Below are 26673 nucleotides of genomic sequence, written 5' to 3' on the forward strand. Positions count from 1 at the left end.
CTATCTATCCATCTATCTATCTAATCTATTATATAAAATGTCCTGCCAGCATGTAGGCATGTGTGTGTGTGTCATGTGCATGTCTGGTGCCCTTGGAGGTCAGAAGAGAACACTGGATTCCCTAGAACTGGAGTTAGAGATGATGTGAGCCACCGTGTTGGTGCTGGGAATTGAATGCAGGTCCTCTGGAAGAACAACTGCTCTAAACCCTGAGACATCTCCCCTCACCCTTATGTTTATTTGTGTTGACCTCAGTGGTAAAGCAAACTATTTCAAAGACTAGAATTCTTTATCAGCAAGTCAGGTAAATGTAGGGAAATTACCGCATCTGAATCCTACTCGTAGTGGATCCCCTTGTAGCAAGCCACCATTCAGCTGATCTGTGAGCCAGACTGCAACAAAACAAGACCCTTTATATGGTTGGGCATGTTTGCTGAGAGCATCAGAATCTCTGATAAGACAGAGAGCAAATAAGCATAGAACGTTCCTGGAATCTGGCTTCGTCTGTGCCTTACAGTGTCCGAACTTGTGTGTATATACCTTTTGTTCTTGTCTTTCTTTCTTTCTTTCTTTCTTTCTTTCTTTCTTTCTTTCTTTCTTTCTTTCTTTCTTTCTTTCTTTCTTTCTTTCTTTCTGGTTTTTCGAGACAGGGTTTCTCTGTGTAGCCCTGGCTGTCCTGGAACTCACTTTGTAGACCAGGCTGGCCTCGAACTCAGAAATCCGCCTGCCTCTGTCTCCCGAGTGCTGGGATTAAAGGCGTGCGCCACCACGCCCGGCTTGTTGTTGTTTTGCGACACAGTTTCTCTGTGTAGTCTTCTCTGTAGTCAGGTTGTCATTGAACTCAGAGATTCACCTGCCTTTTCCTCCCAAGTGCTGGGATTAAAGGCATGCACCACCATGCCTGGCTCATTTCTACTTTTTAAAACAGGGTAGCGCTCTGCTGTCTGAGCCTATAGTTACTTCTTTTTAACACTAGGTAGGACTCTGAGCAGATGTGTATCAATTCTTCTGTGATCTTAGAGTCATATAATACAGGACCTCGGTGGTGGTAGTGGTGACAATTTTTGAAGAGTGCAGTTATCTCTAGTTATACACCACTCCATAAGTAACCCCTAATAAACTCATTTTATCCACCACAATGGTATTGCTTGAGGCACTTTTTGGGATGCTGGTGCTGGTTCAATTTAGGTGCAGATTTTAGTTTTATATCTTCCTGGAAAATCAGACTACAGTTACCTTCTTGATTTGGTTTTTGAAGATAACCAGCTTTAGTGAATCAGATACATGCAGCTTATAATATTCCCATATATGACATGCAAACAATTGGAGTAGGGAGTAGGGATCATTAATATGGAAATTCTTAAGGCTCATTTAAGTAGCACGTTTATTTACAATGTTCTTTAAAACACCTTAAAGTGTGTGTGTGTGTGTGTGTGTGTGTGTGTGTGTGTGTGGTGGTGTGCATGTGCCCACGGAAGCCAGAAGAGGGTATCAGATCTGGACCTGGAGATACAGAAACCAAACTTGAGTCCTTTGGAAGAGCAGCAAATGTCTCTTAAACGCTGAGCTATCTCTCAATTCCCTATTTAGTATAACCATGAAATGATGATATTTAAACCAAATTGTAAACAGCTTTACTTCAGCTCTGGCAATTAAACCCAGATACTGATATGTGCTCCTCAGGGCTCTGCTACCGATCTAAGTCCCAGACCCAGATAACCACTTTGTCAGCAAATAAAGATTTGTTTTGTATTTTGAAGTGTCTTTTCTTATAAGGTTAAGTAATGAGAACCATGTGTGGTGACTATGGGAAGCTGAGACAGGAGGATTATTATTGGTTTTAGTTGAGCTACACAGGCTGATCCAGTCTGCCTTGAGCTATATGTGAGACTGCCTCACATAAAAACAAAACGAAACAAAACAACCGAGTCCACCCCCCCCCCAATCAAACCAAGTCAAAACAAAAAAACCAACCAACCAATCAACAAAAACCTTAAAATACACACTTTAGATTAGTTGTTATTTCTAGGAAAGCTACAATTTTAATGGTGCAGCTCTGTTTGCTATGACAAATATAGAAGTTTAAGATTTGTGAAGTCGCTTAGCCATTTTACTGAGGTTTTTGTTGTTTAGAATTTGTAATCATGACCAAGCCCGCTCAGTCAGTCAACAGGTTCTCCAGTGCAGGAGAGAAGATTAAAAAGAAAAAAGACAATTAGACAACATTGTAGTAGGGCCTCAGTCAATTCTGAGACTGAAGGCAGGTTTAATTTTTCTCAATCTGCTTTTATACCATTTTAATTGCATGTAAGTATTAAGGACAGTAGCAAAATGAGATATCAAGCAAGACAGTAGTCAAGGAACAAGCAGGACAATAAACACAAAGTCCCATGGTCACTGTTTCAAAGGATGATCAAGATATCTGAGCTTACTTCTTTGTTCTACCCTAAAATTAGATTATTATTTCCTTGTCCCTGCCTGAACTTACTTCTTTGTCATGACCTAATGTCAGATTCCTGCCTTGGCTTACTTCTTTGTTGTGGCCTAAGGTTAGATTCCTGCCTGGTGGCACCCCAAAAGGCTCTCCACATAGTTAGAATTGTAAGTTAGAAAATGACAAATGAGAAAACCTGTTTTCTTGTGAGTCTTGGAAAAGGGATTAATTAATATCTGTTAAATCAGGATAGGATGTATTGGTTTAAATATTACAGTAGAAAAGAATTCAAGGGATTAGAAGGTGGAATATGTTGCTTCATGATAACTTTGTTGTCATGATATTTATAAACATTTTAATTATGAATAATTTCATTTTTTTCTGTATTTGAAAGTTATATTCAAAACAGTTGAAATCATTTTCTGTTTGGTATGTGTTGTCATGGCTTCATAAGTTTATGAACTCTTCAACCAAATTTTTGTTTTGCAAATGATAAAAATCAGATTTGTTTAAATGACTTGTAATTAGGGAAGTTATGTTTTTAAAAAATGATTTATCTTGTGTACATTGATGCTCTGTCTGCATTTATGTTTGTGTAAAGGTGTTAGGTCCTCTGAAACTGAAATTGACAGTTGTGAGCTATGATGTAGGTGCTGGGAATTGAGGCAGGATCCTTAAGAAGAACATCTCATGTTCTAAACCGCTGAGTTCTATCTCATTAAAAATTCAATTCAAAATTAATTTTTAAATGCTTTTATGCAGAGAAGAGGGTAAGATTAACTCGTATTTGTTTTTGTCTTCTCTTCCCAATAGGATCAGCAATATTACCAGTCATTTCAGGTCCTAGAATATGGTAAGAGTTATTCATTTTTTGAAGGGAAACTGTTGCATTTATTATTATCTATAGAGATCTGAAATTTTATTATATAAAGTTGATCTAAATAAGGCTATCTGATTGAGTTACATAAAGGGCTTTTGATTTATGTTAACACATGGATCCTAATACAGCCAAGTTCAAGAAGTGCCAACTATCAACTCATGAGAACAACTCTCATTTCTGTGTGCATCAGCTTCAGAGGTTGATGAAATAGATCTCTTTAATAGATTGATTTTCTTTTGCAGTGTTACCGAAGTTCGAAGTCACTCTGCAGACGCCGCTGTATTGCTCCTTGAAGTCTAAGCAGTTAAATGGCTCCGTCACAGCAAAGTAAGTTGCATTTGCCTTTTGGTATGGCTCTAAACTGTTGTAAAATAGCATGAAAAAAAAACGTGCATACACACTTAAGAGTACTAGCACAAAATTTTCCTTTTAAAAAAGACTTCTACTCTGTAGTAATCAACTGTCTGCAATACTTCATTTAGCATAAGACAGATGTCCACATCTTTACTTCAAGCTGTCATTCCTAAAATATTTCCCACAGACTAGTGAGTAAGAACTTGTAGAATGCACTGTCACGTTTCTAAAACACTGGGTATTAGGGGCGGGAATTTCAGAATAGGAAAAAAACTTAACCACTGAGTCATCTCCCTGTAGTCTTTGCTTCACATTAAAGCCAAAATTAAAATAATAATATAATAATAATAATAATTGCCCAACACTCTGAGCTATCATATGATACAACCATTTAAAAATGCCATATCCTGGCATTCTGGTTTTGCCTTTATTTAATAGTTAACAAGACCCAGGCCCTGTTAGGTGCCGAGGGCTCTGGTGAGTGATTTTGATGCCATGGTTTCTAGCCAGGTCCCCACTAACTTCACTGTTTTTGCTTGGAAGGATGGTATATTTGAAGGTGGATTTTCTTTTTTCTTTCTCTTAATTTGGAAAATTCTGCATTTGCTTTGGAGTTGGACCAGAGGAGAGGTTATTTCTGTGTCTAATTAACAGATTCAGGAAACATCAGTTTACTATTACAATTTGTGAACTGCAGAGGAAAACTGGCTTTACGGGTTAGCCTAATGTTTGAAATAGAGATGGAAAGAACCCATTTTAAAAAGACTTTCTGGCAGTAAAATGATTTACTGAAGATCGCCTTTCCTTTACGTGAAGAAATGCCGCCTTTATGAGAAGGAATAATTAAGGAAATAAAATTAAGACCACTCTGGAAATCAGTCTGGCAGTTCCTCAGAAAATTAGACATAGTACTTCCGGAAGATCCAGCAATTCCTCTCCTGGGCATATACCCAGAAGATGTTCCAACTTTTAATAAGGACACATGCTCCACTATGTTCATAGCAGCCTTATTTATATTAGAAAGAAGCTGGAAAGAACCCAGATGTCCCTCAACAGAGGAATGGATACAGAAAATGTAGTACATTTACACAATGGAGTACTACTCAGCTATTAAAAACAATGAATTTATGAAATTCTTGGGCAAATGGATGCATCTGGAAGATAACATCCTGAGTGAGGTAACCCAATCACAAAAGAACACACATGATAAGCACTCACTGATAAGTGGATATTAGCCCAGAAACTTAGAATATCCAAGATACAATTTGCAAAACACATGAAACTCAAGAAAAAGGAAGACCAAAGTGTGAATACTTTGCTTCTTCTTAGAATGGGGAACAAAATACCTATGGAAGGAGTTACAGAGACAAAGTTCAGAGCTGAGATGGAAGGAAAGACCATCCAGAGACTGTCCCACCCGGGGATCCATCCCATATACAACCACCAAACCCAGACACTATTGCATATGCCAGAAAGATTTTGCTGACAGGACCCTGACATAGCCCTCTCTTGTGAGGCTATGCCAATGCCTGGCAAATACAGAAGTGGATGCTCACAGTCATCTATTGGAACACAGGGCCCCTAATGAAGGAGCTAGAGAAAGTACCCAAGGAGCTAAAGGGGTCTGCTACCCTATAGGAGGAACAACAATATGAACTAACCAGTACCCCCAGAGCTTATGTCTCTAGTTGCATATGTAGCAGAAGATGGCCTAGTCGGCCATCAATGGGAGGAGAGCCCCTTGGTATTGTGAAGATCATATATGCCCCAGTACAGGGGAATGCCAGGGCCAAGAAGCTGGAGTGGGTGGGTTGGGGAGCAGGGTGTGGAGAGGGAACAGGGGGCTTTGGGGATAGCATTTGAAATGTAAATGAAGAAAATATCTAATAAAAAAACATAAAAAAGACTGAAGTGGCAGAGAATCCGGTTTGAGAGGAGAAGATGAGTTTCAAATGATGTTAAAAAAATTAGTTTTTAAAGTTTCCTTGCTTAAAAACAAAATCTTTTTAATTTTTTTTTTTTTTTTTTTTAGTAGCTATAAATGCATTTGGCACTCGATAGTCTAAGGTCTGACAATCCCTCCTGGAGTGTTCTGGGATGTATGACAATTGCCCATGGTGATTATAACTTCAATTAACATCCAGACATTTTTACAGGTGTGAAGACATTCAGTTGATGGCCAGTCCAGGTTTCTAGCCTGAGAGCTTTCCCTCGTTTTTTCTTTAGAACTCATTGTCGGAGAAGCTGTGCCTTACCTTCATGTTCACACTTCTGTGGTGTCCTCTCAGTGGGTGGAGGCCTCAGATTGGCAACATTTGAGCTGCTCTTAGATGCTTTAATTCAGAGTTTCATTTGGAGATCCAATCTGAAGAATCACTATTTGTTAAGAATGTTCTTTGTTCTTTGTGCTTTTGTCAGTGTTTTATGTTTTCTTGGGACAGATCATTGAGAAGTAGCTCAAACCAACCTTGAACTTGTCCTGTCTCAGCTTCCTGACTGCTGGGATAACAGTGCTATGTGGTGGACTTGTGCTTTTATTTTTATTTTTATTTTTATTTTTTTTAATTGTCGGAGAGTTGTACTTTTAATGTAAATCTTTTCTCTTGAATTGCTAATGTATGCTTATTGAAAGTGATATATATATATATTTTTTTTCTGCTGTGTTCCTCTGACACCATCGAGTTGAAAATGTAATAATATAATATTTTAAAAATTGTTTTCAGGTATACGTACGGGAAGCCAGTGAAGGGAAGTCTGTCACTTACATTTTTACCTTTATCTTTTTGGGGAAAGAAGAAGAATATCACAAAAACTTTTGAGGTAACTTTTGTAGATCTTTTATAATCTACAACAGGGATAATTTCAATCTCAACTAAAAAAAAAAAAAAAACAAACTATAGGCCCCAGTGGAGTGTGGTGGAACACACCTATTATTCCAGCCCCCAGGGAGGTGGAGAAAGGAGAGTAAGTCATTCAAGACCAGCTTCAGCCATCGAGCAGATGTGAGGCCAGCCTGTGCTTCATGAGACTCCTTCTCAAAAGTCACAAAGGGACGAACAGCAGAAATCAACTACAGGAACAACAGGAGAATATAGTACTTAGTGAACACTTATACCCATTTTCAACATAATGCGATACAGACGCGGTAAATAATTATGATTCAGATCACAGTGTAGAAAATTTAAAATTTTTTTCTAAAAATAAAGTTTGGATACAGCCCGACTAAAATAAGTCTGTAAGAAAAATCAAGAACTTTCTAGCATTAGCCAAGAGAATAAAGAACTTTCCAATACGACTGTACGTGAGTTTTGTTTCTAGAATTTGAATTCCTAAAGTGAAAGGTCAAATGGATTTTTTTTTTTTTTGAACAAAACAGATAGATGGATTTGCAAACTTCTCTTTTGGTAATTATGAGATGAAAAAGGTAATGAATTTGAAAACAGCAACGGATGTCTCGAAAGGGAGTTATGAGAACGTGGATCCATCCTTTCCTGGGCCGGCAGAGATTATAGCTACTGTGACGGACTCACTCACAGGTTTGTAGCCTTAATTCCTTAAAACTCTTAGCTGTCCGTTACCTGCTTACTGGGCTAGCAAGTCTCAGGAGAGGGGATTCGATGCTTTTCTGGGGAGCTTATTTAATGCTGAAGACTTTAACTTGTGGAGTGTTTCATAAAACAGTGAAACTCACGACCTATGAAACCTGGACTTCAACTTCATATGATAATAGTTGCTATTCGTACCCGCCCCCATTTCAACTCTCTTTTTCTAGCCTGAGAAAAACACAGGGGCCTACATTTTTAGTGGGCTGGCTGACTGACTCTTCCTTCTTTTCTCCTTTGTCACTTCCTGGATAGTTTACTCTTTTTAATAAGCACGTTAGAGTTAATTGTTTGGAGCCCTGTATTACTATTTCAGCAGATTGATTCAGTTGACCCAACAAACAAAACCTCTTCTGTCTGTGCTTCCTTCTCCTGGTGTACACGACTGGGAGAAGACTATACTAAACTTCCGTGTTTCTCTTGGGATCATCGTCAATAACAGGAGTAGACTTACGTGCCCTGATAGCCCCTTCAGCAGAAGCTTAGGTGGGTACATCCCACTGGTGAAAAGGAACTTTCACAACCTACACGATGCAATCTCCAATACAGGTATCTCAAGAAAGGCAAGTACCAACGTGTTTTTCAAGCAACATGATTACATCATTGAGATTTTTGATTATACGGCTGTCCTGAAACCATCTCTCAACTTCACAGCCACTGTAAGTTGGTGTATTTATTACTAGGCATGAGTCCGGAGAAATGAGGCAGCCCGGGAGATCATGTATTCTGTGTCTTTAAGTAAAAAAGGAGATGGCTTACTTTTCCTCTTCAGAAATAAGTATGTGGCTGGGTGGGGTGGCACACACCTTTAATCCCAGCACTTGGGAGGCAGAGACAGGTAGATCTCTCTGAGTTCAAGGACAGCCTGGTCTATAGAGCAAGTTCTAGGATGGCCAGGATTACACAGAGAAGCCCTGTTTTGAAAAACCAAAAAAAAAAAAAAAAAAGGAAGAAAAGAAAAAGAAAAAGGTATGTGGAGAATTGCTTCCAAGTGACTTTTGTCTAATATATTTTTCTATAAAGTCATTTCTTTTTCTTTTGTTTTTTTTTAAGATTTATTTATTTATTTTATGCATATGAGTACACCACCATTGCTCTCTTCATGCATACCACAAGAGGGCATCAGACCCCATTACAGATGGTTGTGAGCCACCATGTGGGTGCTGGGAATTGATCTCAGGACCTCAGGAAGAACAGTTGGTGCTTATCACTGCTGAGCCATCTCTCCAGGCCCTATCTAATATGTTTTTAAAAGCCTTTCTAAAAACAGCAAAGTTTTTTTTCCAAAAGTTTACTTAACTAGAAGTTTATTTGATATGGATACATGTAATTACAACATTAAAGCTTTTACTAATGAAGAAATGGCTGTCAAGATTTTTAGTTTTATGTTAATTTTTAAAAAAGATGTATGTATGTATGTATGTATGTATGTATGTATGTATGTATGTATGTATTTAATGTATGTGAGTACATTGTTGCCCGTTGCTCTCCTCAGACACACTGGAAGAGGGCATCAGATCCCATGACAGATGGGTGTAAGTCACCATGTGGCTGCTGGGAATTAAACTCAGGACCTCTGGAAAAGCAGCCAGTGTTTTTAACCGCTGAGCCATCTCTCCAGCTCCCAATGTTAAATTTTATAAAGACTAAACTTTAATTTCATCAGAGATAAAATATTTAAAAATTATTATCAAGGATATATTCTCTTTTCCAGAGAGAATGTAGAAGTAATACTTATTATTTGAGTAAATTGTAAAGAGCAAACTAGGAATCACCCAAAATGCAGTGCTTCTTTATGACAGTTTCACATTTGACCATTCATTGCTCCTATCTATGCTCCATCTGCCAACCTGAGTGGCTTTTGTCCCTGTGCAGGATGTGGTGTTTAGGGAGCTGAGGGAGACCCAGGCAGGGAAAGCTGGCTTTGTGGGTGGAGATGGAGGTTATTAAAGGGTGCCTATGGAAGAGGGAGCCTTAATGATGGATGGGTGACAAGGTTCGTAGTGTTTTAAATGTTGGAGCACGTGGGTGGGAGGCAGGGAGCAAGATGAGATAATGCAAAAGGATCTGTGGTTGGCAAGAGCAGAGCACATTCAGAAAAGTGACTGGGCCTGTGTGTTTACCACAGAGGACTTGACCGGATTTGACAGGAGGCAAAGCTTAGGAAACTCTAGGAGATCCTGAGCTCCAGAGGGTCTTCTAGATGGGCCGAATGTTATGCTTTAGGCAGTGAGATTTGGAGCCTACGAACACAGGTGGGGTAGAAGTGGGGTGGAGTGTGTGTGTGTATGTGTGTGTGTGTGTGTGTGTGTGTATGAGATGCCACGAGAACAGTGTTTGAAGAGGACTGTTGGAGGTTTGGGAGAAGAGAGCAGCAGCAGCCAGGTGTGAGCCTAGGAGGCATCCTGTAGTGGTGGCTATGGAGGTGGAGAGGAAGGGCAGAGAAATATAGGTCTTGGTACTCAATGGATTTGGGAGGTGGGGGAGTAGGGGTTGGTGGGCAAATTGAGATTGCCGGTCTGTCAGGATTATGGTGGTTAGTAAAAACAGGAAACATATTGCTGGTCGCTTGGTACTAATGTGCTGACTCTGAAGTGATTGGCTGTCAGGTAGAGAGTTCCTTAGGTGGAACTCCAGGATAAGGCGGGGATGGGAATTTTGAGTTTGGGGTGTAAACCCAAAGAACAATGAAACTAACCCAGCTGAGAGTTGGAAATTTTGAAGGAAGAAAAAAACAAGAACTGACAGGGGAGTCAGAGTGTCACCAGACTCTGGGTCATAGCTAGTGACTCAGTGAGTCATGTTTGGCCACCTATGCTCAGTAAGCTGATTAAAGCAGTCAAACTAATGATGAAAAACAGAATGGAGATTTATTCAGGGTGGCCACAGTGGGGAGTGGCAAAATGAGATCCAGAGACCCAGACCCTCCAGGCTCACTGTTGGAGTCATGAAGTGAAGGCTTAAAGAAAGGCCAGCATTAGGGATCTCTAAACAGTCGTGAGGCAAAGCACAGAGCCACCCACAGACCGTCACTGTCCCTCCTATATGGGATCTAGAAAGCTGGGGCTCTGGGAGAAAAGTCCCCCCTCTGGCTGATGCAGATCCTCTTCTTCCAGCATGAGATTCCTGGGGGAGGTGGGTACTCCAGTGACTTGTGTTCCATATTTCAATAGTTTGATAACCAAAGTAGGATACAAGGATGTGTGTGTATTTAGGATATCTTCACTCCTGTCAATTACAACAGAACAAACAGGAGGGATATACCACAAAAGAGCTGTGTGAGTCAAGGGAGCCACACGACTAAGGTGGCAGTGATCATGGTGCTTCCTGGAGAAGGGTTTGCTAGATGTGGCTTGGGGTGCTACCAAACATTGTCAAAAGTCCAGCATTATGAGAATGGAACAGACAGGCTGCATTCAACTGGGCTTTAATTAACTCTTTTGTTTTTCCTATTACCTGTCTTAAAATATTTTGTTTTAATAATTAGGTGAAGGTCAGCCGCTCTGATGGCAATCAACTAACTCCTGAAGAAATAGAAAATGATTTGGTCACGGTAGTGATCCAGCGGAAAAATAACCACCCTGAGAGTAGGAGAGATCAGGAAATGGATTATATCCAGACCATAAATTATACTGTCCCCCAAAATGGAATCGTTAAGGTTGAATTCCCAGTCATGTCCATTGCCAGCGAGCTACAACTGAAGGTACGATATGGTTTCATGTCACAGCAGTGGTGTTGTTGCTATTATAAATTTGTGGGAGATACTTACCTCCTTAGAGTTCAAAGACCACAGGGCATGGGCACATGTCTGCTTTACATGTAGGGGAAGTGTTAGAACTCATTGACCACAGTGGCTAAGCACACAAAGTATAGCAATGTGAAGATTTTGATGGAGAAGCACCCCACACCCTCATCTTGGTTGGTTTTCAGTTACTTGAAATCACCTTTTCTGAGCTTTCTCTCCTAGCCTGGGCTGTCTGGGAAAGCCCGTGATTCCTGTAACTTTTCTTTTGGTACCAGCACTGCCAGAGCCAGAGCCCTAGGCACAACACTGGTGGTAACGAGCTCCGGCTTCACTGCATACTCCAGCCTGGCTTGGAGCTCACTGTGTAGTTCCAACTGCCCTCGACTCATGATCCTCCTCATGAGTGCCGGAATCGCAGGTGTGTCCCTGGCTGGAACTTGCTTTATAGACCAGGGTGGCCTCAAACTTAAAACAGAGACCTTCCCGCCTCTGCCTCCTGAGTGCTGGCATTAGAGATAAGTGACACTACATCAGGCTTGCCCTGGATGAGTTTTTGAGTCTTCACTTAGGTGGGTCAAGCAAGGTGTGATGTTTCTTGCTTCTGTATGAGCTTCCTTTGGGAAGAAGGAGCAGATCCATCTATGTTTAATACCATCTTCTATTAGCATTTCTTTGTTTCTGAAGTGAGAGCTACCCTTTCTTCTTCTGTGCTACAATGCCAAAGATCCACCCTCACCCTTTATATTGTAAAGCTGTCAAACTCTGTGTAGTATGACCTACAAAATGACAAGGAACCAATGTCTGGTGAATGCGTTTCTGCACGAAAACAAAAATCAAAGGATCTGGCTTTCTGTGATTGTTCGGCTCTTAGCACTTCTTCTCGGTTGACTGAAGCTGGACGTTTATACTTTGTTGTTTTTGTTACAGGCTTCTTTTCTTGACAGTACAAGTTCTGTTGTAGTCCACAGTATGTTCACCTCTCCCAGTAAGACGTACATCCAGCTTAAAACCAGAGATGAATATATAACGGTAATGCTTGTGGCCCACCTGAGAATTGCAGCCTGATTTGATATTCTTATAATTGGTGTGTACATATTAATTAATATTTTTTTTTTCTAGGTGGGATCACCTTTTGATTTGATGGTTAGTGGCAACAAACAATTCAAGGACTTAAGCTATATGGTAATTGATTTTTAAGGTTTTCTTTATTGATTTACTATTATGTATGTGTGTACATGTGTAATGTGTATGTATGAATGCAGGCACCTGGGTGTCATGGCATGTATGTGGAGGTCAGAAAGAACTTTTGAGAGTCGGTTTACTTTTTCTATCATGGAATCCAAGGGTTAAACTCAGATCATGAGGCTTGTGTGGCAAGCACCTTCACCCACCGGGGTGCCTCTCAGGCTAGTGATTTCTTGGAGTTTAAGCTTATGATCTGTTACAGATCCATCGTAAGTAATATTTACCTTACGTCTTCATCAGACTTACTAGCTTGTTACAGATTGGTCTGCTCCTTTTTATTGTGTAATCAATTTTCTTTCTGTATTTATACCTTCATTTAAAATAGATAATTAAAATTTGCACCAAGAACAAAACAACATGCGAATTTCTAGTCTATAGACAACATGAATTCCTTGGTGAGAATTACGAAATATGAGAAAGAAAATAAAGCCTGCCACCTTGGTCTTGTAGTTTTGCTAACCAAGCCCTCGCATTAGAGCTCTGTATTTCTTTCCATCTCATGCTAAGGTTCTAAGGCAAAGAAGAGGTCAGTGCAATAGGGACATTCTCAGAAATGACCCTGAGTGCACAGACCAAGCTCAGTGCTGGGCTGGCGAGATGGCTCAGTGGCTAAGAGTACGTACTACTGCTTTACAAAAGACCCGCCTTCAGAGTGGAGCACACCTGTTGGGCAGCTTACAACCACCTATAACTTCAACTCCAGCGGGTTTGAGGCTTCTGGGTACCTGTACTTATATGCATAAACCCTCCATACAGAAACAGATGTAGACACATCATTAAAAAAGTACCAAAATATTAATGTAATGTATTGAACATAAAGAAATGCACTTGTCTCAATCGATGCAGAAGAAAGGTCTTGATATCCACACTTGTATGTTAAAAATACACAATGATGTTTTATCGGTGAGAATTACCCAATTTGACAAAGGACAAATAATAATAAAAATTACTGCTGACACTTTTAGGGGCTAGAAAGAGCAGTTACCTTAAGTTAGTCATTATACATTGTACAAATGCACAGAAATCTTGCACTGGGTTCCATAAACATGTACAGTTATATGCCAACTGAAGTAGATTTTTTTGTCAATATCATTCATTTTTTTTCAAAGATTCATTACTGGCCTTAATAATCACAACATCTTTTCTTTTTTTGTTGAAATTTAACCATCTCAAAATTTACCTCGGATTTTTTGCCTGTAAAGAGTTTGTGAAGATAATTTAAGAACTTATCCTAGAAATTATTATAAATAAAACTTCAGTTGAGGGCTGGTGAGATGGCTCAGCAGGTAAGAGCACCCGTCTGCTCTTCCAAAGGTCCTGAGTTCAAATCCCAGCAACCACATGATGGCTCACAACCATCCNCCGTAACGAGATCTGGCGCCCTCTTCTGGAGTGTCTGAAGACAGCTACAGTGTACTTACATATAATAAAAAAAAAAAAAAAAAAAAAAAAAAACCTTCAGTTGAAATATGACAATCTTTAGCAAAAATTTCATTCTTATTTATTTATTTATTATTTATTTATTTATTTTTCAGGTAATATCAAAGGGACAGTTGGTGGCTGCAGGCAAACAAAGTTCAAGAACTTTCTCTTTAACACCAGAAGCTTCCTGGGCTCCAAAGGCCTGTATAATCGCATATTATATTGCAGAGGATGGGGAAATTATAAATGATATTCTAAAAATCCCCGTTCAGCTTGTTTTTGAAAATAAGGTAAGAATTAAGGTGATGATATTTAAAACTTCATTGTAGTGACATCTGAGAAATGTAATATTTTTTTGCAGAAGAATCAGTTATCCATATTGCCTAGAAACTTGTATTACTCCCTATAACCAGAGGATGTATATTTTCGTATTAAGCACCACAGTTATTTGTGAGCTGTGATTCCTGGCTTTAAGACTTTAACTCAAATTCATCAAAGTCATTTCAGTATTTTTAAAAGAACAGTTGAGCCAAAATTGCTCTGCCTGAAATTCCAGTGGTGACATGGACCACGGGCGTGTTGACCTCAGTGTGGCAATGAGGTAGGTGTAGAGAGCAGGGCCATTGGAGATGTACACGGAAGCAGAGCCGGGATTTGGATGGTCTGCTCCATCATCTGGAAGCTAACAGGGACAAACTTTCAGTGATCTTGATGTCTCGCATTTGGGGCTCTGGATGAAGTCTTGTCTCCAGTGCACCAGTACTGGGTACTTCTTAGTCTGAGTAACCAGCCTGCACAGGAGACCACCTCAGCCCCAGCTTTGACAAGAAACCCAGTGTAATCATCTCAAAGATGCCAGAAAGAGCTGTTGTTCTCACCGCTTCCTTTACCCTCTATGCCTGAAATATTTAAAATCAGGCACCCCCGCTAGCGCTGTAGTAACACGGTTTCCCCATACCAGGGTCTCCATGATTCTCATCCTTGATTCTCATCGAGGTTTTCTTGCTGGGGATCTTGCTCGCATTCCCAGCCACCTGCCCTCTGTGGTCACAAATACCCATAACCTGGCAAAATCAAAACTCTAGAGGCTTGTAATTTATCAGTCAGATTTATATTAGTAAAACCCACAAAGTGCCCACACAATGAACTTAAAACTCAGTTGGTATAAACAAAAGCTGCACACCCAGATGGGGCAAATGCACCCTGATTATTAATCATCTCTCTAAGAAATCCCCAATACTTACGGCTCCCGGGACTGCACGGTTCTGGTTCCTATTCCTCTCCTATAGATTCCATTTCGTCTCCTCAACTCCGTCTCTCTCCCTGTCTCTCTGTCTCTCTGGACTCATCTCTAAAACTCTGTCCTCCTTTTCCCACTGCCCAACCACAGACTCTAGTCTTAGCTTGTGCCTGCTCTCACCTGCATATAGAGAGCAATCCACAAGAATCAGTTTCAATGAGATTTGTGTAGCTCTCAATATTACCGTTAAAATTGTTAAAAGTGTTGAATTCATGTTTTCTTTTGTTTAAAATGGTTTTTAATTTTTTTTTTTTGTATGTCAGAGTAAGTCTAGGGCCTTGTGCATTCTAGGTAAATGTGCTAGTACTGAGCTGCACCCCAGCCCTGAGTAACTAACTTTCTCTAAGTATAATATAAACTTCTATGTTTTTAATCTTATGAAAAGTTTTTTTTTTTTAAAGAAGTAGCAATATATTTTCTTAGTGTCTGTCAAAGATTCACTTTATAATAACCATGTAAAATGGGAGAATTTTTGAAAGGAATTATGGAGGCCTAAATAAGGAGACACCTCTAGGGACCAAGTATGAAGCTAAGAGTGGGATGTAAGATTACCTACGCCAGAGAAGCAGAGTATAGCAAAGGGTGTTTTCAAGGAATACTTTTTGACAAATGAAATAGAAAATCTCAATTTTCATTTTCAAAAAGATATTTTCTCTGATCTTTGCATAATGATCAGGAAGATTAAAGTGAAAGATCAGTTAGGGACCACATAGAGGAGGAAGCCAGGCATATTAATAGTTCAGTCACTTAGAGGGAATATCTTGTTTGGGCAGTGGAATCCAGGGTGCAATTTGCTTTTAGGATTGAGCTAGATGACACGGAGGTCCTCGGCAGGATTGGAACTTTCTCTTATGACAGAGAAGTGGTCTTTAAAAAAAAAAAAAAAAGAAGTGGTCTTTATGAAGTATTAGTTGGACCAGGGTTTGTGGAACATAAAGACAGATGAAGTTCAAGGAGCCACGGAGACAGCAGAGGGAGCAGATGACTGCTTCGGACCTACCGTGGTTTTCCTTTCTGCCTCTTCCTTTAGACCGTGGGCTTCTCCAGGGATTTTAGATACGACTGTTAAGTGCTTAGCCTGAGGACTGAGAACTGGAAGATGGAAAAAGGAAGGGAGCAAGGTAGAGATGTGAAGGATAATTGGTGTTTATACCACATGGAGATGTTTCATGGATTGCAAACATGTGGGAGTTTGAAAAAAAAAAATTCTGTTCCTTAGGGAAAATTGTGTATGGTTTTTGGAACTATCCACGGGCTGAGGCAGAGGTAGTATCAATGAGTTTTGAGCCATTTGATTGGGAGAAAAGTTAGTTTTGCCTTCTCCTTTTCTTAGGTAAAGCTGTTTTGGAGTAAACCTAGAGTCAAGCCATCTGATAAGGTTTCTCTCAGGATCTCTGCGACACAGTCCGACTCCCTGGTGGGGATTGTAGCTGTTGACAAAAGTGTGACATTGATGGAAAACTCCAATAGTATTACAATGGAAAACGTGAGTTTAATTTTCTCTTGTTCGGGTGAAAGGGTTGTTAAAAGAAAAAAAAAATTAACTATTGCATTACCTTAAAGATTTAAAGCAAATTCATTAGTCCCTCTGTATAGTAACAGGTAATAACAAAAAAGCCTTTCAAAGGAAATTAGCTGCCTTCCAGTGTGAGTTGGGCAGAAGTGCATGTGTATTTTCTTTTGATATCTATTATATTTTTAATACCCATTATTACCTTACAAATTTTAATTTTTGCTATTATTATGAATTATATATAACTAATATTTCCTTGTATCTATTATGTATATATAATTATATAATATGTATTCCTTGTATCTTTTATGTATATTTACTGTGCTTTAAATTTTTTAATTCATTTTAATACTAATTTATATTTTTCGCTAGTTCTAGGATTCAATGACAGTTTTTTTTCTGAGCACTTTTGAATCCTATGAGGTGTGTGTGTGTGTGTGATCTTAGAAACTCAACCTAGGACATTGTACCATGCTAGGTCACTGAGGTACATGCTATATTACTTGTTTTATTATTAATGATTAATTATTATTATTAGTTTTTTGAGGCAAGATTTTGTTTGTGTGTTATTGGTTGTCCCTGAACTAGCTCTGTAGACCAGGCTGATCTCAAACTCACAGAGATCTTCCTGCCTCTGTCTCCCGAGTGCTGAGATTAAAGGTGTGCCCCACCATCACCTGGCTTTATTATTATTATTTGAGGCAGATTCTTATATGCCTCCTAGGTCTTGTCCTCTAACCTTCCGACTGTTGTGAGTGCTGCTGCAGAAATACCCCCACCCCGGAGTCTTTGCTTTTAGTTCTTATGAGTTTGTATCTAGGTGTAGACTTGCTGGGTTCAATTTTAATCCCTTGTTTATCTTTTTGAGGAAAAGGGAAAGAACCTTTACCAATCCTTTTAGCCTGTTTTGCCCATCCTTACTAGCAGCATCCTTAAAAACAGTTGGATTGCTAAAGTAATACATCCAAGTATCCCATTATTAAAAAAACTCCTACAGGTGTAATCCTGATGCTTTGATTACCAACAAAGCTGAGCAGTTTTCTGAATATTTATAACTTATATTTATTCTTTTGTGAATCTAAGTGACTGGCTTCTTATGGAATGTGTGTTAACCCTCTTCACTTTAGACTGCTTGTCTCTGCTAAGAGTAAACTTCAGTGCTGACCTCTATGTGTTGATTGTCTTGAGTCTGTAACACTTCGGTTCCTTTCAGGAAATTCTTAAGTCTATATTTATAGGGAAGTCTGCATTACTGAGTAGAGTAAACGTAATTTCAAATAAGAAATGTAGTTGTGGATGGTTGAATGTGATAAACAATCATTCATATATTCGTGGTTCCTTGATCTGTGCTATTTTCAAGTTGAGTGAACGTGAAGACCGCATGCTGCGTTTCTTCTTATCTTTTGTGCAGATGCTCCATGAACTGGAACTTTATAACACAGAATATTATCTAGGCACATTTATGAATTCCTTTGCTGTATTTCAGGTATGTATAGTTGGGCAGATAGTCTGAAAAGATATTAGTGTCTCTTACTATTATAAACCCTTTTATAATTAAATATAATGGAGACTAACCTCTATTGGAGGTATGACTGAAATTCACTGTCCCATAAATCTAACCAGAGTGGAGAAATACGTCCTATCAGTTTTAAAAGCCAATGGAAAACTGCACCCATTCACTGTTAGATTAGTGGAATTGCCATTAAACACATTTTGAAAATATAACTATATTTGACTTTGGAAAGGGTGTTTTTATGACTGTGTGAGAGAAGAAGGGAGGAGTTAAACACACACACATGTACACATACATGTATGCACGCTATGCTCTCTATAATTAGAGAACATTTAAACTTTGATTTTTATTTTATTTTAGTTAACATTTTTTAATTAACTTTTTCTTTTCTAGGAATGTGGTCTCTGGGTGTTGACAGATGCAACCCTTATAAGAAATAACATTGATGAAGTCTGTAAGTAAAGCCTTAGAACATGCTTAACTAGTTGTACTTTACACGCTTAACTAGTTGTACTAGTTCACCTCATGTATTGCATATCACTTGTATGGGACAGGGACTTTCTAGGTCAACATGACCGCTGTGTGCGAAAGTGTTTGCATTTTATGAACTTCACAAGTCTGTGTGAGGATGGCAGGGAATGGTGCCTGGGCCCCTGACTGCATTTCTGAAATGAATGCCTTTCTGTCCTTTTATTAAGGTAGGGGTTATAGGGCTGGAGAGATGGCTCAGTGGATAAGAGCACTGACTGCTCTTCCAGAGGTCCTGAGTTCAATTCCCAGCAACCACATGGTGGCTAACGACCATCTGTAGTGGGATCTGATGCCCTCTTCTGGAGCGTCCGAAGACAGCTACAGTGTTCCTACATACGTAAAATAAATAAATATTAAAAAAAAAGGTAGGGGTTATAGTTGGGATGTATTGGATGATCTTGTGGTCTAATTGGTATTGCAAACTGTGCTGTTATTTTAGAATTAGTTAAGAGGACCAAGTATTTGAAGCGTTTGCATCCTCTTTTGTTCTCTTGGAGGCTTATGGCTTATTATCACCTCTGTGTACTAAAATTATCAGTGTATTTAGGTTTCATCATTATAGTCTCTATCCTACACAACTTTCCAAATATGTCTCTATCCAGTTTCTCTCACAATGTAAAAAAAGTGTTTTCAGGCTTACTTTATGTGTATAAGTGTTTCACCTCTATGCATCCCTATGCACCATAGTGTTTTTTAAAAAGAGATTTATTTATTTATTTTATGTGTATGACTTCATTAACTTTATGTACACCAGAAGATGTTTGTGAGCCACCATGTGGTTGCTGGGATTTGAACTCGGACCTCTGGAAGAGCAGCCAGTGCTCTTAACCACTGAGCCATCTCTCTAGCCCCCCCCCCCCCCTCCCCCCCCCCCCCCCCCCCCCCCCCCCCCCATTCCCAACTTTTTTCTGTTGTCCCTCTATGTGTGCAGTCCTGTCTGATGCTCCCGGCAGCACGGTCTGTTGTCAGTAATGTGGCTGTGTCCTTGTCTGTGTCCTTCATAAATATAATTTAAAAAATGATTTCTTTACTGAACATCTATAGACTTAACTCTTGTTCTTGTGTAGTAAAATAACTATACAACATAATATTATGTTAATATATCATACCATATTATTATATGATATTAGGTGTCAGAAGTAGGATAGAGTGATTTAAAATGTGTGGGAAAATGTAGGTTATCTAAAACACCACACTGCTTTGTGTATAGGACTTGAGTGCCTAGAGATTTTGGCATCCAGTCAGGATGCTGAAGGAAGGCTGCACCTATTGCATCCTTGGCTGAGAATCTGTCACGTTTTCACTACAGGAGAAACCTTCTACCTCAATAGCAAATATGACCCGGGACAGCTACCCAAGTGATGATCATCCATTTCTCCTCTTCTGTCTCAGAATAAGTAGCTACAAAGAGGCCAAGGTGCCCTTGGCCATTTTTCGACCATGTTGAGATAAGAGCTGCTCATGCTTTGAAGAGCAAACCCATCAATGGCCACTCTCTCAGTTAGCGTTAACGTTGTCAGCTTCCTTTTAGGTCTAGGATTCTCAGTGTGGGTTTGTTACCCTGGGGGATTTGAAGGTCCACCTAACTTGTGTTGTCTTTTGATCACCACCATGCTGGTACCAGTTGTTATCTTGCTCCTGTTTCTACACTCACGTGCCTTACAAATAGCTCAGACCCACTAGGTAACAGATCAAGTTTTTAATCTGTACCGTTTACAGCCTCGTGTTTCCTTTCTTTGACAAACTGAGTTGATATGATTCCATTTCTTTTTTCTGGTATGAAATTGATGTTTTCTCAAATGTCTGTTTTTAGTTTCTGCTGGAGCTTATCTGTAATTCCTCTTCCTCTGAAAAGTGTCACAGCTTGAGAAAGGAGCTCGTTTCATATACCACTGGCTTGGATTTATGGCTCTAAGAAATGGTTCAGTAGTTAAGAGCATTGTCTGCTCTTCCAGATTCCCAGCACCCACCCAGTACCACAGTGGCTTACAACTACCTGTAACTACACTTCCAGGGGATCCAATGTCCTTTTCTAGTCTCTGCCTGTACTGTGTGTACATGACACATAGACATACGTGCAGACAAAAATGCCCATACACATAAAAACAACAGAATATGACTCAGGGAAAATTAGTCAAGCTTTTAAGCCCCCAGTTTCTCCCTTCCACATAGATTTAATAATATTATGTGTTTTGTAGGTTGTTAGGAAATTAAATGTAAAATCATAATTTATCCTGTACTGGAGAGCTTCCTTCATACAGTGTATTAAATAACTCAAGATGCGTCACACATGCTTGGTACGTTGTCAACTTCCCATTTATCTTATCCCTTAGGTTGAGATCATTTATTCGGTATTCAATAGACAGCGATGAAATTAAGTGCATGCCTAGCATGCAAGAGGCTATGAGGGTTTCAACTTGGGCTGAGGGGGCAGATGGAGACACAAAGATGGCTATGCCAGGGCCATGATGGGGAAGCACAGCAGACGACAGGAGGACTGAACAGCCCCAGGGCAGAGCAGAGTTGTTTCTGAACTATTTTTTTTTTTAATTTTAAGTTTTTTTTTGGTTTTCTTCTTTTTAAAAATTATTTTTTGAAATTATAATTATATCATTTCCCCCTTTCTTCTTTCCTCCTTCTAAACTCTCCCGTAGATCTCTTTAAAATTCATGGCTTCCTTTTTCATTTTGTGTGTGTGTGTGTGCGTGTGTGTGTGTGTGTGTACATGTATATGTGTGTATTCCTAGATACATAAATACAACCTTCTCAGTCTTTATAATGTTACATATATATAATATGTATATTATATATACATACATGTATGTATGTTTTCCCAGGTGACCATTTGGTATTGGAGAACCAGTTGGTGGCTCTTCCTTGTTGGGGAAGACTGTTTCTCCTGCTCTCATCCTTTCTTAATGCTGTAGAGTTGAGACCTCCAGAGCTTTTCCCTGTCCCTATTCTTCTTGCCCTTGCTCAGCTCATGCTTAGGCAGTCTCATTGGTGAGAATATGGGTGTAACTTCTGACATTCCTAGAAGACACAATCTCACTTCCTGTCCCTCTGGCTTTTACAGGCTTTCCACAGTCTCCTTTCTGAAATGCTCCCTGAATCTTCGATGCAAGAGCTGTACTGTAATGTATCAGTTGGGACAAGGATCTACAACTTTGCATTGTGATTGGAGTTTTCAGTAGCCGTCTCTTGTCAACATCTAGTGTGGTCCCAAGGGTAGAGCCGCATTAACAGGACACAGGGGGTATACAGCGACAGCCAGCCAATGTACACTTTGTTCAAAGTTTCAGCATCTTTTACACAAAAGGCAGAATAAAGATTTCCCCACAGTTTCCAGTTTACACCAGATGCTGTTTTACCTAGCAATAGCTTATCTTGGCTCAGTGACCCAAAACCTCCTTGAAGACTGAGAAATCTGAGGGCAGTCCAACTTTTAGATGTGTTGCTTCTTATAATTAAAGGTATTTTCTCATGAGAAAAGGGTCACGCAGGCCATTTCCTCAGGCTTGCATCTTACTTGGCAGAACACCAGGATCCTCTTCTTGAGAAATCCTGATTCCTCTGTCTCAATCTGCTGAGAGTGACAAAGACCCTGGGTTGCCTGGCAAGCTGGGAACAGTCTCCTCATGCCGGTGAGGACTACACTTACCTGTACTATAAGGACAAATACTTAGAATGTAATTAGGGATGATGTTGGTTCAGTAAGTGGGGCAGTTGTAGGTACTCTTCTAGGATCTATGGCCTCACTAGCCCTAGATAGTTGGCTATGTTTCTCAGATATCCAGGTATGATTTCCCTCTTGTTGAGAGGTTCTTTTTATTATTAACAATTATTTTATTTATTTACATCCAAAATGTAGCCTCTTTCCAAGTGCTCCCTGGAAGAGTTCTTCCCCCATACCCCCCTTTGCCTCTGAGAAGTCCCCCCTCCCTGAATCCCCACTCCCTTAGCATCAAGTCTCTCCCACTGAGGTCAGACAAGACAGACCTCTACTACATAAGTGCCAGGGGCCTTGGACCAGCCCATGTGTGCTCTTTGGTTGGTGGCTTAGTCTCTGGGAGCTCCCAAGGGTCCAGATTAGTTGGTCTTTCTATGGTTGCCATCCCCTTCAGCTCCTTCAATCCTCCCCCTAACTCTTCCACAGGGGTCCCGGACCTCAGTCCAATGATTAGACTGAGTATCTGCGCCTGTCTCAGTCAGCTGCTGATAGAGCCTCTCAGAGGGCAGCCATGCTAGGCTCCTGTCTGTAAGCACAACATGTCATCAGTAATAGTGTCAGGGTTTGGTATCTACCCATGGGATGGATCCCAAGTTGGGCTGGTCACAGGACAGCCTTTCCTTCAGTCTCTGCTTTACATTCTTATGTACCAAAGCAGTAGCCAGGAGAAGAGATGACTGCGTGCCTTTGGCTGCACTGTCACACTAAACTCACTTGAGACTGAGAGGGTGGTCTTGGTGGAAGGTGGTAGATATGGGTCTAATTCATTCTCTTTGTGTGAACATTCAGTTTCCCCAGCATCATGTGTTGAAGATTATTTCTATCAATGTATGTTTCTGGCAGCTTTGTCAAATGATGTTGAGTTATGTTCTCTCTACATTCTCTAGTACTTTTATCATGTTTGATGTTTCTCAGACTATTTTTTTTTTTTTTGCATCTGTTGAGATGATTACATGGATGCAGGATGCGTTGCTCCAGGCTCTTCTGGCCTTCAAAGTTTCTGCTGTCAAAGCAGCTGTTATTCTGATGATTTTCCTTCATCTGTGACTCATGGTTTTACTTTTGCAGCTTTCAAGCATCTTTCTTTCTTTTGTAGACTTAGGGTTGTGACAATGATGCGCTGCGAGGATTTCCTTCTCTGGCCTTGTCTCTTTGGTATTCTGTGTGCTTCTTGTATCGGCATATGTCTATCTTTCCTTACCTTGGAGTTTCCATGATCTGGTGTATACTATTGACTTGGAATTCATACTATAGGAACACAGAGGACAAGCAGAAGCAGAATAGATATGTCTCTTAAGTATGTTTAAATTTTTTTTTGCTTATTGCTTTAGAATTTTAATTAATTAATCAACTTTATATTCCAATTGCAGCTCCCCCCTCCTCCTTTCCTCCTGGTCTCTCTTTCTCCTTTCTCCTCCCCCCATTCACCTCTTCTCTCTTTCCCCTCAGAAAAGGGGAGGCCTCCCAAGGATAACAACAGCCTTGGCATATCAAGTTGCAGCAGGACTAGGTATGTCTTCTATTATTGAGGGTAGACAAGGCTGCCCAGTTAGAGGAAAGGTATCCAAAGGTAGACGATATAGTCAGAGACGACCCCTGCTTCTGCTATAAGGGTGTGACATGAAGACCCATGTACAACTGTTACATATGTGCAGAGGACCCAGGCCAAGCATGCTCCCTGCTTGGCAGTTCAGTCTCTGTGGCTCCTGTGAGCCCAGGTTAGTTGACTCTGAGGGTTTTCTCATGGTGTCTTTGACCCTCCTCTGACTCCTTCAATCTTCCCTCCTCCCTCTTCCATAGAATCCCTCATGCTCCCCCTAATTTTGGCTGTGGGCCTCTGTAGTCAGTTTCTCTAAGATGCTGGGTGAAGCCTCGCAGATGACCTTTGGGTTAGGCTCCTGTCTGCAAGGATAGCAGGATGTCATTAATAGTGTCAGGGGTAGACTTTCTCTTATTGCATGGGTCTCAAGCTGGCCAGCCATTCCCTCAATTTCTGCTCCTTCTTTACCCCTGCACATCTTGTAGGCAGGAGAAATTGTGGGTTGAAGGTTTTATGGCTGGACTGGTGTCCCAGTCCCTCCATTGGGAGTCTTCCCTGGTTATAAGAGATGGTTCCATATCTCTTATTGCTAGGAGTCTTAGCTAGGGTAGCTCTCGTAGATTCCTGGGGATTTCCATTTTCTTTGGTTTCTGGGTCATCCTAGAGAAGCTCCCCCATCGTCATTCCTGTTGTCTCTTTCAGTACTCTCTCCTCCTGTCCTCCATCCCACTTGATTCCTCCTGTCCCTATTCCCACCCCTCCCCAACTGATCTCTTTCTTCCATCTATCCCTGACATCTATTCATTTCCCCTTCCCAGTTAGATTTAGCTTTTCTCCTTTTGCTGTCTCCTTGTCACTTAGCTTCTTTGGGTCTGTGGAGTGTAGCATGAATATCCCATACTTTATGGTTAGTGTCCAATTGTAAGTGACATACCGTGTTTGTCTTTCTGGGTCTGGATCATCTCACTCAGGGTATTTTCTAGTTCCATCTAGTTGTCTGCTAATTTTATGATGTCATTGTTTTTATTAGCCGAATAGTATTCCATTGTGTAAGTGAACCATGTTTTCTTATCCATTCTTTGGTTGAGGGACATCTAGGTTGTTTCCAGTTTCTGGCTATTACAAGTAAAGCCACTATGAATGTAGCTGAGCAAGTGTCTTTGTGGGATGGTGAAACATTTTTTTGGGTATATGCCCAGGAGTGGTATAACTGATCCTGAGGTAGAACTATTCCCAATTTTTTGAGAAACCACCAGATTGCTTTCCAAAGCCTTTAGTGTGACTTAAATAATCAAAATCTGAATTCAACCATTCCTTCTTCTCTCAGTGATGCCATTTTACCAAATACTCAGTGTTGTAATCTACAGATGGTTTTGTACTTGGTCCAGATTTCTCTTCTGCGTGGTTTGTCCTTGCTTGTAAGACTTGAAGAAAATGGAATGCAGACAACTGACGGCAAAAGGAGTATTTTCTACTAAAATTCTTTTCATCATTCAGATTCCTTGTAAATTTAACTATTTTTTGTTTAATAGACCTTACATATTATCATCCTTTCATGTTTATTAAAAATTTTTATCTTCTCTATAGGTTATAAAAATATTTCATTGTAGTCATTTTTTATAGCTTTGGTACCTATTACACTGCGATGTAATTTTCTTTACATTATATTTTAAATTAAAATTTTTTTGAGACAGGGTCTCTCTACATAGCATTGGCCCTCCTGGAAATTGACTGGTGTTGAACTCTCAGAGATCGGCCTGCCTCTATTGAGTACTGAGCACCATGCTGGCTCATAGTTTGCAAGAATTTTAGACTTAGAGAAAAACTGAAAAAAAAAAAAAAGGAGATAGACCCAAATGTTTTGATATCCACATGCATTTGCTCAAATGTGAAATCCAACCAATTGATTGACTATAATGTCTTAGGCTGAACAAAGCCAATAGCAGTCAGCATCAACTTTCAAAGAAGAGTATAAAAAATCATAGGCAGGTTCAAAAATGTGACTTAACTTTAATAATTTAAAATTAAATAAAGTAGGCAACTAATATCTAAGTTTTCCACTATTGGTCATTGGAACAGAGGAGACTGAAAAAATATTTTTAGTTCTGAGTTCACTGTCCATGTGGTTTTGGTAAGTCCTATGGCGTGTCTGTTGTCTAGGATGCTTCTTCCAGAAAACAGAGAGTTGAACAAGATAAATTCTGAACTTCATTCTGCTGTGAGGTTGAGGGTCCTGGGGCCCAAGCTTGCAATTCTTTCTGTCTGGTGCCTTTCCTTTCCTCACCGTAGTCCATGTTCACTGCAGATGAAACTGGAGTGTATCTTGAGAGCTTTGACGAGGAAAATGAGGCAAACCTGTTTGATTTTGAAGATGCTTCTTCAATTAGCAATGTACATGTCAGGAAGAATTTCCCAGAAACATGGATTTGGCTGGACGCCTACATGGGGTAACGATCTGTAAAGAAAGTTCTTTGTCCATTTGTGTTTTGCTTAGTATATATCTTGAATAATATTTTCCTACTTTCTAATGTGTTTTAAGCATAAATGTTGTGTGCTGAGGAACTAAGTAGATGAAGGAGTTTGGGGTTTAGTATGATGTCGATTGCCTCTAACTATAGTGTTTGATTGAATCGCATGAGGATTGTGGCCACAGAGTATCATCAAGGAGAGGGTGACAGCCTTTATAAAAGGAAGGGTGAATTAAACGTCCTTGAAGTCTCCTAACCTTTATTGGAGGAAAATCCATAACAGACATGATAGGGACACAGACAAAACAGCCAACCAAACACCCACAAACTTATCTGTAAATTGAGAGAAGAATATTGGAGTAAAACTTGAATATATGTATTTAAGACCATTGCTGA

At 39.9% G+C, this 26673-nt stretch overlaps 1 protein-coding gene across 1 annotated transcript in view; it reads left to right on the plus strand.

The window, feature by feature from the left end:
- Cd109 (CD109 molecule) overlaps window positions 1-26673 on the plus strand; it is a 103948-nt gene that overhangs the window by 38331 nt on the left and 38944 nt on the right. The window contains exons 6-18 of the mRNA XM_021206550.1: window positions 3248-3287; window positions 3557-3641; window positions 6392-6488; window positions 7045-7204; window positions 7820-7929; window positions 10758-10973; window positions 11943-12044; window positions 12135-12197; window positions 13796-13972; window positions 16316-16468; window positions 17907-17981; window positions 18402-18462; window positions 26115-26256. Coding sequence (XP_021062209.1) covers window positions 3248-3287; window positions 3557-3641; window positions 6392-6488; window positions 7045-7204; window positions 7820-7929; window positions 10758-10973; window positions 11943-12044; window positions 12135-12197; window positions 13796-13972; window positions 16316-16468; window positions 17907-17981; window positions 18402-18462; window positions 26115-26256 — 1481 coding nt within the window. The remainder of the gene's footprint in view (window positions 1-3247; window positions 3288-3556; window positions 3642-6391; window positions 6489-7044; window positions 7205-7819; window positions 7930-10757; window positions 10974-11942; window positions 12045-12134; window positions 12198-13795; window positions 13973-16315; window positions 16469-17906; window positions 17982-18401; window positions 18463-26114; window positions 26257-26673) is intronic.

Source organism: Mus pahari, chromosome 10 (genome assembly GCF_900095145.1).
Source record: "Mus pahari chromosome 10, PAHARI_EIJ_v1.1, whole genome shotgun sequence".
Taxonomy (NCBI): Eukaryota; Metazoa; Chordata; class Mammalia; order Rodentia; family Muridae; genus Mus; species Mus pahari.